Source organism: Crinia signifera, chromosome 4 (genome assembly GCF_055691185.1).
Source record: "Crinia signifera chromosome 4, ASM5569118v1, whole genome shotgun sequence".
Taxonomy (NCBI): Eukaryota; Metazoa; Chordata; class Amphibia; order Anura; family Myobatrachidae; genus Crinia; species Crinia signifera.
The window spans coordinates 237,272,110-237,284,857 of NC_139220.1; the positions used below are offsets into that span (position 1 = coordinate 237,272,110).

The window sequence follows — 12,748 nt, forward strand, 5'->3', positions numbered from 1 at the left end:
CAAAGGCAAGAATTTATTTCCTGTGTCTCCTAATCACACCTGGTTATGTGCATGTTTATGTAGTAAACAATATGCTACAAATGGATAAAACCATGTTGGCAATTTGGGAAACGATGCAATGTTTCTAATAAATAAAACAAAATGAAATGCACAGTTTTGGATGGACAATGCCAGGCCAGGCTTGAGGCTCCAAATAACACCCACACCCAATTGACAACTGTATTAATCAAATTCCAGGAAAATCTGGATAGCCAAAGGCAGTGATCTGATAGTGTGTATGGTAATCTGTGTTCCAGGAGCAGCATGAATATGTAAAACAACAAAATGAAAAGGGGACAGAGGCTGCTTCAAACTCTCTCAGTGACCTTTATCAAGGCCCACATTATGCTGCAGAGTTTCTCCTTAGAACAACAACAAAATGGTGCCAACCAGAGCCACCGTGGTATTCTGCTAACAGTAGGAAGCAGAACATGCAGTTGTTGCTGTGGCAACCACTACAAACATCAGGAAATACACGCTAAACATAAGGTGCATTTGCGCTGTGACCAAAGTTTCAGGAAACATAATGGAAATTAGAGTGAATACAAAGAATGAGCAAAAATAAAGACTATGGGTAGTATTTAATGCCGGGGGCGAGCGGTGACAGCGAGCAGGGCTGCCTGCTCGCTGTCATCACTCGCCCGGGCAGTATTCAACTGCCCCCGCATAAGCTGATTCCCCCTCGCTATGTTTTTGGAGCGAGGTGGAATCGGGGTATGCGGCTGCAGAAGCAGCGAGACCCACAGCTAAATGCAGCAGGCTCCCTGCATTAGCCGCGGGTCTCTCTGTTTATGGGAATCCTCACTGTCCTGTGACAGCAAGGATTTCCACGGAACGTACAATTCGGTGAGCAGACAGCGAGGGGGTTAAACAGCGAGGATCGCTGATTTTCTGCAATCCCCGCTGTTTAACCCCCTCGTCGGCCACGCGCCGGTGCATTGAATACTACCCATAATGTACACAAAGGTAAACAAGAAGTAACACAATGTAGGTTAAAAGAATAGTATAACAGGAAGCAGTATATAATAAAAAGTAAAAATCAAAAACTCAATGGAGAAGCTCAGAAAATAAAAAACAAACATATTCAGAGTAAAACCACAGAAGTCAGATAATAGAAATAATAGAGAGCCTTAAGTCTAAAGCTGGACATATACTACCAGGATGTACCAAAGCAGTGCATGACCATCAGACCCCCTTGAGCCGCCCGGGACCTTCCAGGGCTGCAGGATCACATGCAATGCATCGCATGCAGTCCTATGAAATGCAAAGTATTGCATGCGACCTGCTTGAGGAGCAAACCTCCGGATCCCATACAATGGGCAAGGGACCACACATCATATCGGATGTCAAACACATCCGATTTCTGCCGATTTGTCGGCCCAAACCTTCGGAATCGGGTCAAATTGGCCCAAATCTGATTAGTGTATGGGGGCCTTAGTTTAATCCCCAGATGGCCAAACAATCAAGCATAGAAATACACCCAAGCTCAAGCTGTAACAGAAGCTACAGTCGGTTTGCTTCACTTCTTAATAGTGTTGACACAACCTGAATTTCGCCGTTTACTGTGCGAGTGTGTGACCCAGGATGCCCCCACTCAAAGTCATGGGCAAGTGTGGTATCAAGATGACTAGGCAAGCTGGGCACTAAATCGCAATCTACTATATCGTTCTACTATTCTTCTTAGTAGTGGTGGTGAATGATCTTATAATCTGCCACTAGTATCATCCTTATTGTATGGAAGGACCAGCCATTCTAGTTTACTACTGGTGCAAGAAGCCCTGTCCCTCCCACAGCCAGTCACAGAATGTCCTGCTCTAGGCCCCCCATACACAGGTTCAATCTAGCCAGTTTTCATCAGATCTAACGGATAGGACCAACGGATTGGATGGAAACTGTCCAAATCCGTTTTGACATCTGATCTGCTGCACAGCCTGTGCACATCAGATCAGATCCAGAGATCATATGATCTCTGGATTCATCTAAAACAGACGTGAGTGAGTCCGCACACAAAAATTCTTGCTCATGAGCGTTTAGGTTAGTATTGTATTGAAAACCAACATACAGTCATCGTGGCTATTAATGCCTATTAAGAAGGTTGGTGGTGCTCCCAGTATAAGTTCAGAAAAAAACTCTATTTTAAGGGATTGGGGTTCTTGCAAAAGAGATGCAAGAGAAAAAGGCTGATTAAGTCTTTTTGGGGCACTCTTTTATTGTTTAATTATTGTGTATATTTCTACATTTAAGATTTAACTTTTAATTATGATATGCCTTAAAATTCAATGTGCCCTGTCGAATAAGACACGTCGGTCCTATTGATAGACAAAAATACACAAATCCCCAGTTTATTCCTGAGGTCATTGAATTCCGATCTGTATCAGAAATTATTCTCACACCAAAAAGTGTTTTGCCTAATTGGCACAAAACAGATCTACATGAATTAATAAAATTATTGGTGATTGCCCAGTTAGCGAAGTTAGTGTTTTACATCAATATTTTTAGATAAAACAATTCCACATAATTGCGTGATACCCTGTATAAATATTCAGGGTCAGGTTCAGAGAGCAGTGGTAACCCTGAATATTTATACAGGGTATCACGCAATTATGTGGAATTGTTTTATCTAAAAATATTGATGTAAAACACTAACTTCGCTAACTGGGCAATCACCAATAATTTTATTAATTCATGTAGATCTGTTTTGTGCCAATTAGGCAAAACACTTTTTGGTGTGAGAATAATTTCTGATACAGATCGGAATTCAATGACCTCAGGAATAAACTGGGGATTTGTGTATTTTTGTCTATCAATAGGACCGACGTGTCTTATTCGACAGGGCACATTGAATTTTAAGGCATATCATAATTAAAAGTTAAATGTGCCCTGTCGAATAAGACACGTCGGTCCTATTGATAGACAAAAATACACAAATCCCCAGTTTATTCCTGAGGTCATTGAATTCCGATCTGTATCAGAAATTATTCTCACACCAAAAAGTGTTTTGCCTAATTGGCACAAAACAGATCTACATGAATTAATAAAATTATTGGTGATTGCCCAGTTAGCGAAGTTAGTGTTTTACATCAATATTTTTAGATAAAACAATTCCACATAATTGCGTGATACCCTGTATAAATATTCAGGGTTACCACTGCTCTCTGAACCTGACCCTGAATATTTATACAGGGTATCACGCAATTATGTGGAATTGTTTTATCTAAAAATATTGATGTAAAACACTAACTTCGCTAACTGGGCAATCACCAATAATTTTATTAATTCATGTAGATCTGTTTTGTGCCAATTAGGCAAAACACTTTTTGGTGTGAGAATAATTTCTGATACAGATCGGAATTCAATGACCTCAGGAATAAACTGGGGATTTGTGTATTTTTGTCTATCAATAGGACCGACGTGTCTTATTCGACAGGGCACATTGAATTTTAAGGCATATCATAATTAAAAGTTAAATCTTAAATGTAGAAATATACACAATAATTAAACAATAAAAGAGTGCCCCAAAAAGACTTAATCAGCCTTTTTCTCTTGCATCTCTTTTGCAAGAACCCCAATCCCTTAAAATAGATCTCTGGATTCAGCCTGCTCCCGGGGGCAGGGAAATGGGTCGCATGCAATACATTGCATGTGAAAAGACTGCATGCAATGTATTACATGTGAGGGGGGGGGGGATCAGATGGTCATACACTATTCCAAGAAGTTGGAGCAGTGTATGGCCACAATAACAATGACAAGGATTTCCCCAACAAACTCCAAGAGTGTTCCTCAGTTCAGCTCTGGTCTTTTAAGCCCCAATAGCCCTCTCATGCTGTATTCTCCAAGCAGAGTCCCATAACAGATGTCTATGGAAATATGCAGTTTAATTGAACATTGAGAAGTAGAGATTATATTAGGAAAATTGCTAGTTAGGTTGTAGCATGGATGTAGGGCAGGGGTGGGGAACGTTTTTTGTGCCAAGGGCCGTTTGTATGGGGAAAAAATCCTTCGGGGGCCATATGTAAAAATGTATCTTACAAATTGTCCTGCTGCAGCCGTCCCACGCTCCGGCGGCTGCCGCTGAATAGGACTGACAGTCTCCGGTTGCTGTTGATTAAGAGGAATCTTGCGAGAACTACCGACCTCTCGAGAGAATTCCCCTTTACTTGACTCCCGGCAAAGCCGCCTGGTGGGTGGGAGGGCCACTCAGACGGCTACGGGGGCCGCATACGGCCCCAGGGCCTGAGGTTCCCCACCCCTGATGTAGGGGATGTGAAAGAGAGAACTGCATTTAGACCAACCCCATCATTTTGTACTTTCTAATTTGCTATTCCTAGTGTTTATTTTATAAATCAAATAAATATTTTGAACTCAAAACAATATGGCACCCTTACACTCTTTTCAGCTTATTTTGTAGATTGTTGCAGAACTGTGAAGCTAGCCAAGACACAAAGTCTTAACTTAAGAACAATATTCAAAAACAAACAGCAATTATAGCATATTACACACACAGATATACTGTATATGGAACTGGTGCAGCTGGTATTCTTTCCTTCCATTCAAAGAACCCTTCCTTCAGCACCCATCCGTTCGCTTGTACCAATACAGTCTGCCTGTGGACCTTCCATGCCCCAGTCCACCACAGTCATTCACTAATAATATATAGCCATTTTCGGTCCCACGCATTGAATTTACACATGTACTTCTATAAAGGTGCAAAAAGAAGTATCTGCCAGGCAGTTGTAGTTTCTGCCCTTTGAAGATTCAGTATAATTGAACAGGAAAAAAAAATGAAGGCATGTTTCTCATGCATGCACTGCTGTAAACTTCGGACTGTTTACAGTTTCAGAAATGTGCTCTGACCAGACAGGGGATCTCTTTCATAACATCCAGCGTGTCACAGAAACCTACAACTACATTACAGAGCAAAAACAAAAGCAGGCTTGTTCTGTGTACTTCACACTCTTATCAAGAGCTTCACGGCTAACCAGAGACCAGTACACTATGGCTATGCCACAATTAGGCACTGTATTATGCTGCTGTTCTATCCAGCTACAAGTGACCCATATGCATAGCAATTTACCATGCTTAATCGCGAGAGAAATAAATAAGTTAAAAACTAAAATTTTCCCATAAAGCAAAAATACTTTATAGAGCTTGATTCAAACAGGCACTTGGAATACTAGTGCTTCCTGCAAGATGATCATGCAGAAGTGTCACAACATATAATAAAGCCATTTATAATTCCTTTGATTTTCAGTACATAAGAAGTATTACTTAATAAACATGACTGAGCAACAGACGGGATGCTTCTTTACACAGCAAGAATGTCTTACCTGGAAATCAGATGGGCTGCTGCTAATCTGGTTTACGTTTGGCAATGAGCCACCATAGTACTGAGCCCTGGATTGTGCAAGTCGCAATTGTTGCAGCTTTTGGAACTGAACCTGAAAGGCAAACAAGCAGGATATTAAGTGAAAGTCCATGAAACGTAAACAAAAACAGGCCACTGAAGACACTGCAATACTAGATGCTGTACTAGATACAGTACTTCAAGTATGAATCTAGCCATAAACCAGACCAACATTCCTCCAAACCATTCAACTCGGTGACTGGTTATAAAGATCTGGCAATGTATGTGACCTAATCACAATCAATGTAAAACAGACAAAAACGATCACTCCGTCAAGTTGATTAAATGTGTTTATCTTAAACAACTTGTCTGAACCACCGTTCTTGTCAGCTTTATGACATTTAGGAGCAAATGGCCAATTGTCTTTTGCACACAGAGTACCTGTAAAGCCAACTCGTTGGATGGTTAGAGGAAAGTTGGTTGCACACAGGTTCCCCTCCTAGTGAACTGCCCCCAGCTGTACTAATAATGTTGGTACAGCAAGGTTGAGGATTAGCAGCAACATAAAGTCACTGAAGAATAAAAAAAAAAAAGAGAAGACCATGAAACCATGTACCAAAGTACATGCTAAACAGCTGGAGTATAATGCCAGGGTTCGAAGAACAGATAGCAAGCAAGGCTAGGGATTTCTCTGTTTAGTAGCAATAAAGTTAGTTAAAACCAAAGGAAGTAAAATAAGCAGTGTTCCATAGTGAAGTTGACTACATGCCCTCTGTGCAGAGATCGGTGAGTGCAAAGTAAAATGTAATATGATTTGAGAGCAGAGCTCTCCTACATCTTTCGGTCTGTTATTACCCAGTTTGTTATAACTGTTGTTTCCTATTTTAATGTACAACTTAATATGCAGCATTATATAAAAAAACCTGTAAATAATAATAATAATAATAATGTTGGTATTGGAGTGAAAGGTGTATATGAAAAAGATGCAGAATACTAATAATGTTGGTACAGCACTGTTCTTTAGGTACAGGAAAAGATGAGTGACGTCAAGTTTTCCACGGTCATGTTCTCATGTAACAAAAACACCTGTTAGCAATCATTGATGGTTTCGCCAGGTATCTGATGCCCATAAACGGTTCAAACGATCAATGATTTCTGGTTGATTGTTTCATGCCATTGATGTAAAGCCCCGATGGCATGAGCAATGGGACCACTTAACTATAACCTTACATGCCACAATGCTGCTGCAACCCTTCAAATCATATCCACTATTCATGTGCCCTCTGGGATACCAGGATGGTTCGCATCAACAACCTGTGACTTTTCCAACTGTAACTCCATCAAGCAGAGAAACCGGACTATCTTCATACTAACCACGCCTCACCAGCTGCTCTACAATATAACAACTCCAGACCCTAAAAGTGTTTTTGATTGAGGGGGCCTCTAAAGCTCCTACAACATATTCTAGAATCTAGATCATTCCCCAACCTCCGTTCTTCTCCGTTAAGGTCTACTGTTGTTTCCACCTCCACAATAATTCCTCAAGCTTTATGATATTGAAACGTATTCTATACTTCATTGGTCACCTCAGTTACTGTAATCTCCTTTACTATGGCCTTCTTATGAGTAAAGACTCGTAACTTTGCATTCAGGATTTCTCCCAGGCTGCTCTGACCCTTTCGAATGCCCTCAATCAAATCTATTAAACTTTTATCTTGTTTCCAAGCATGCCCAGAAATATTTTTTTCCCCCTTTAATATACTACCCCCTCCATACTACCCCTCCAGTCTTTATATTGTACCCTCTATAAACTGTAAGCGTGTATGAGCACGGACCTCAAATGCTCATTTAAATTATGCATGAACAATGCCATGAAAAAATGAACATAGAGCATAAAACATAAATTTCAATAGATACAAAATGTTGGCATTATTAAACAGCTGAAGTGCTCTATTTTTGCACAATGAGACAAGTAATTTTGATTTTGTGATCTAGAACTTCCTATTATAGCTGTGTAAATGATCAGTGGTCACTGAATTGAAACTGTATTATAAAGCAGGCTCTCATTCATTTGCATATAAAGCAATTAAAACGTGTTTGATTAAATCATCACATATCTCAATATCAGGGCTAATTTAATGGAAATAAGGCACTTTAACAGCCATAAAAAATGTCTCTTCATGACACTGTTCTAATAAAACATAACACAAAAGTTGTTTCCTTTACTAGAGAAGATAAAATTGAATATTCAGATTTTGAGATATTGGGTATTCAATGTGCCACCGCTATTTCCAACGGGGGAAATAGCAGCGGCTCCCTATTGAATGCTGTCCTTATCGACAGCATTGAAGCGGGATCATGGCAGAATGGGCCAGACTTTAGAAGCTGACGGGCCTTGGTTTGACGCGTTTCTGGCCCATCCACATTCATTTTTGTATTAAAGTTTACTATGCTCGTTACCCCCTTGGCAATTCCATTACTTTATTAAAAAAGTGTGCCGCGGTCACACAAATTTTTATACTTTTTACTACATGTATGTAACTTCATCCCCAGGATGTCCCTATCTTCCAATTAAATTGGAAAATTCTAGAGATAATTCTGGAAGATTAATTTTTCAATTTTGTGTACACACACACACACACTCCTAAGTAGGGTTGCCACCTCATCCCTTTAAAACTGGAGACATATTACACAGGTTCTGTGGCTGATTAAAAAAAATTCAGTTGGAATGAAGTCTGATGGCTGTGTGTAATTAATATGTCTCCAGTTTTAAAGGGATGAGGTGGCAACCCTACTCCTAAGGGTGATAAACTGGATTCTGACTGTCAGGAGATCCCGACCGTCAGAATCCAGGCCATTTTTCGTTCCTTCAACATGAACTAGCCAGTCGGAATTCTAACGTACCTACTGGCGAGTGTTGAAATACTCGCAAATCGGCAAAACAGCCATGAATTGTCCAAAACAGCCTATGAATTCGACAATCCGCGGCCATTTCCGACAAAGCAGATCTGACTTATTTTAAAGTCCGATCGGTTTTGTTATAAACTGCCTTTAATGCTGTAATGGCAGCAATGAATAGGCGGCCGCTGCTATTTCTCCAAGTGGAAATAGCGGCCGGGATTGAATACCGCCCATAGTCTCAAATGTTAATTCCTTTACTGGCAGCTAATTTTTTTTCCTTTGAATTGAGTCATTTTTATTACATTTTTAATTGTGCATTTACAGCACAACAATTGCATGCAAAAAATAAGGCGGAAAAAAAAAGGGGGGGCGGTTCACTAAACCCTGAGCAAATGTTCATAGGTATCATAGATATTTCAATACATAGGTGACATTTAAAACCTCACATTATTGTACAATAATTGTAATATAGAAAAACAAGGGGAAGAGAAAAAGAAAAGAAACCAAGAGAAAGTGTTGCATCGGCCAACCAAAAACAAAGGATTGAAAAGAGAAGGCTCACTGAAAAAAGACACTGAAAGACTAGTTATCAAGAAAAAAAAAAAATATTAGTGAAATATTGAAATACAAATGGAGCCGCTCTTATCTGAGCAGCTCCCAGCACGCCAATAGTCATCCTCTACTGACAAATTGGGCTTGCGCACGTCATTCTTGGCAATGCATGCATGAGCTTGTGAGGCGCCCAGGCGTCCACATCTGCCGGCGCACCAGCCGCCAGATAGTAGTACGTTTATTTATAAGGCGTTTATTTATAAGATACCAGCGGATGATTCGTCAGTGTAAACTATAGGAACTCTCTGTATTAAGCAGGATCCAGAGCTGACAAATTGGTCCCCCTTAATGGTGACCTAGCACATTTGGTATCCAATCAGCAGTCCCATATACAATGAAAATTAGATTTCACCTTATGAATAGAATATAATTTTTTTTCATGTGTAACGGTACAATTAATCATGGATATCCAGGCTAGTGTTCACACTAGGTTTATTTTGCATGGCGTAGCACCATGCCCATTTTACTAACTTCTAAATGCTCCCTGCCCTTTACTTTGTATGGTATTGTACGCTATTCCACCACTCCCCACCATGCTGACAGGACTTTGTTATCCGCCGCTCCTACTGCTGCATGCCATGCTGAGAGGCCTGCCCCTCTCAGCCCTCCAGCGTCCCCTGATAACTCTACTGCTGCAAGTGCATCACAGCTCTGCGGGTTTCCCCCACCCCTCCAGCAGTTCTCGGCCATTTCAAATGCTGCGTGGCTCCTGAGCCAATCAGAGGTCACATACCAGCAGCCACAAGCTCCAAATGGCTCACTAGTGGGTGTGCCATATTTGAAATGGCAGAGAGCAGCCAAACGGGTGATGGAAGCCTGTGGCACTGCAATCTGCTCTCATACTTACATGGTGGAGGTTGGACCCGGACTACAGGGGTGAGTCTGCACTACAGGGGGCATTAAAAAAGCGGCAATACTGTGGGGGGCATTAAGCAGCAGCACTACAGTGGCATAATGTGGCCACGCACCATCAGTACCACTAAAAATCTCTACTTGCACCATTGCATAGAACACACATACTCCATGCCCACTGATGACAGCTTTGTGCATGCTGTCAGAAATGGGCCTGGCTTGGGTAGTACAATGATGATTGCCTCAGACATGGATCGAAGCAAACAACCCTATTCAAAAATAGCATTGTATAATGCCAACAGCCACAGAAGAAAATTGGCAGCTGATATAATCAAGACCATGAATGCTGCTTGCTGGATATTTGGAATCGCTCCTATTTGCTATAGAATAGAAAAAAAGTGAACACTCCAGTAAAAGGTAACCACAGAAGATGATCAGTTTCTAGCGGTAACAAATCCCAATGGTGGAGAAATTTTAATTCAGTGTGAATAGAAACTGAAAAAATAAGTGACGCATTTCAACACAGGCAAAAATATATTCATTAAAGTCACAGTTTCAATTGCTTCCTGTTAATTTCCTCACCTATACTGATGTGTTTAATACAGAGACAAGATTGTTATTAAAAAAAAAAAATAGATAGATAACTAGTTACTGGTTTGGACAATACATGTTTTCCATAAAAATCTATAGAATGTAAAAAAAAAAAAAAAAAAAAGATTACAATGGAACCTAAAAAATAGGATTTTAATACCTACCGGTAAATCCTTTTCACTGAATTCAGATGGGGTACTGAGGTCTTATAACCTTAGAGGGTATCCGACAGGAGACAGGCACATAACATAATTTTTTAGAAAATGTTATGTGCCTGTCTCCTGTCGGATACCCTCTAAGGTTATAAGACCTCAGTACCCCATCCTGAATGAAGGTGAAAAAATATATTGTTTTGTCTTGCAATGTATAGATGTTTAGCAGTTAAGACAACTTCTTTTATTTAATTTTTTTGTTTTATATTATAAGATTGAAACTAATCAATAACAGATTAAAATTATTAATTTGCTTAACATAACACGTTGCAGTACAACCTGAATCAGTGTAAAGTACCTCACTAAGGACATCATTTGAAGTACATTATATCAGGATTTACAGTACTTCTCTTTCTCCCTGCAAGTTTCAGCTACCGATCGCGCACCTGGGCAACAATTTCATGAATATTTTTCTGTCTGGCTCCCTCACTTTCTATCCTCGGACATCTCCATCATCATCATCATCATGGGTGATTTCAAGATTGCTATTAATAGCCTGAAATCTGCTGCTCGTGCTTCCAATACGCCAACTTCCGCTCTCTGCCTCTCCTAACAGACTGACTTTTCCACTCATCAGGAGGGCCACTAGCTTGACCTTGTATTCGCCAGCTTATGCTTAGTTTCTGAATTCACTAAATCTCCTTTGCCTCCCTCAGATAACAACTTTATCACCTGCATGCTTTCCTATTACTACAAACTCAATGCCAATGTAGTCTTCCAAACCAGAAATATTAAAAGCTATTAATTTTTAAATTTACCACCTCTCTGCAACAACTACACCTGTACCAGACTCTGCAAACAGCCATTGACGAAGTGGCTCCAGCTACCCATCACACTCAAGGCCGGCTTAGATGTCAACAAAGGTACTTTAAATTAACATGACACCTACAAAAAAACCTCATGTACATTTGGAAATCAGGGTTGTAAATCTCAGTGTGGTGAGTGCAGCGAGCCACCGAGCCGGAAGCGTGGGGAGCGCAGCGAGCCCCGCGAGGGGACGCGGAATACATGTAAAGTAATACGCGTCCCCTCGCCACACTATATAAAATCAACTCCACGCCGACGTGGATAGTGGGGGTATGAAAAGGTCAGAGGACGCGTACCGCTGTGCTCGCCACGCTTCGTATAGGGGGCTTATACAATTTAAAATCGCATTGCATCGGGTGTATGGCATGCGATGCGATTATAAGTCGTACAACTTAATATCGTGGGTGCCGTGATAATACACAAGTACCGCAACTTCCTTATTATCTAGCACTCCTATCGTAATGCCTTGGACAGAGCCATATATTTCCAAAATCTAATTTGGGGCAGTACGGATGGTGTAATGGTTAGCATAACTGCCTCACATTGCTGAAGTCATGGGTTTGATTCCCACCATGGCTCTAATGGTGCGTACACACGGTACTTTTTGCCTTCCGATGTTGACGATATAGTCAACATCGGCTCAGAATCGGATGCAGATCGCAAGGGTTTTAACCCTTGCAATCCTGATCCGATTCTGATGCGCGTTCACGTAATCGCAAGGCAGAAAGTCTTGTCTGCCATGACTATATAGTGCAGATCTGCACTATATAGTCAGACTTGTATGCAAATCGGATGTGCCTTAAGATACTATCCACGATCCGATCGGATCGTGGATAGTATCTTAAGGCACATCTGACCGTGTGTACACACCATAACTGTGCGGAGTTTGTATATTCTCCCAGTACTTGCGTGGATTTCCTCCGGGTACTCCGGTTTCCTCCCACAATCCAAAAATATACTGGTGGGCTAATTGGTGCCCAACAAAATTAACCCTAGAATGTCTGTGTGTGTATGTACATGTGGTAGGGAATATAGATTGTAAGCTCCACTGGGGCAGGGACTGATGTGAATGTTCAATGATACTCTGTAAATCGCTGCGGAATATGTATGCGCTATATAAGAAACTGTTAATAAATAAATAATTTCTAGTGTCTAACCCAAAGCGACATCACAACCCTCCGTCACCAAACCCACCATCAATGCGCAAAATCTTGCTTCCTACTTCAAGTAAAAAAAAAAAATGGACAAGTTATGAGATTAAATGGTATACTCCGCTTGAGTCATTGACCTCCTCAATTCCTCAAAAAAGAAATGGAAGTAGAAAGTACCTGATAGTACGGGTGCTAAAATGGACTCACCTCTCAACTAGCCGCAGTTTAAAATTAGGAGC

General features: G+C 40.8%; 1 protein-coding gene across 4 annotated transcripts in view; it reads right to left on the reverse strand.

Moving 5' to 3' along the window:
* The window catches only part of CRTC3 (CREB regulated transcription coactivator 3), a 110,480-nt gene that overhangs the window by 79,375 nt on the left and 18,357 nt on the right, over positions 1-12,748 (reverse strand). For all 4 annotated transcript variants that reach the window (XM_083184034.1, XM_083184036.1, XM_083184035.1 and 1 more), the window contains exon 2: positions 5,367-5,477. In XM_083184034.1, coding sequence (XP_083040160.1) covers positions 5,367-5,477 — 111 coding nt within the window. The remainder of the gene's footprint in view (positions 1-5,366; positions 5,478-12,748) is intronic.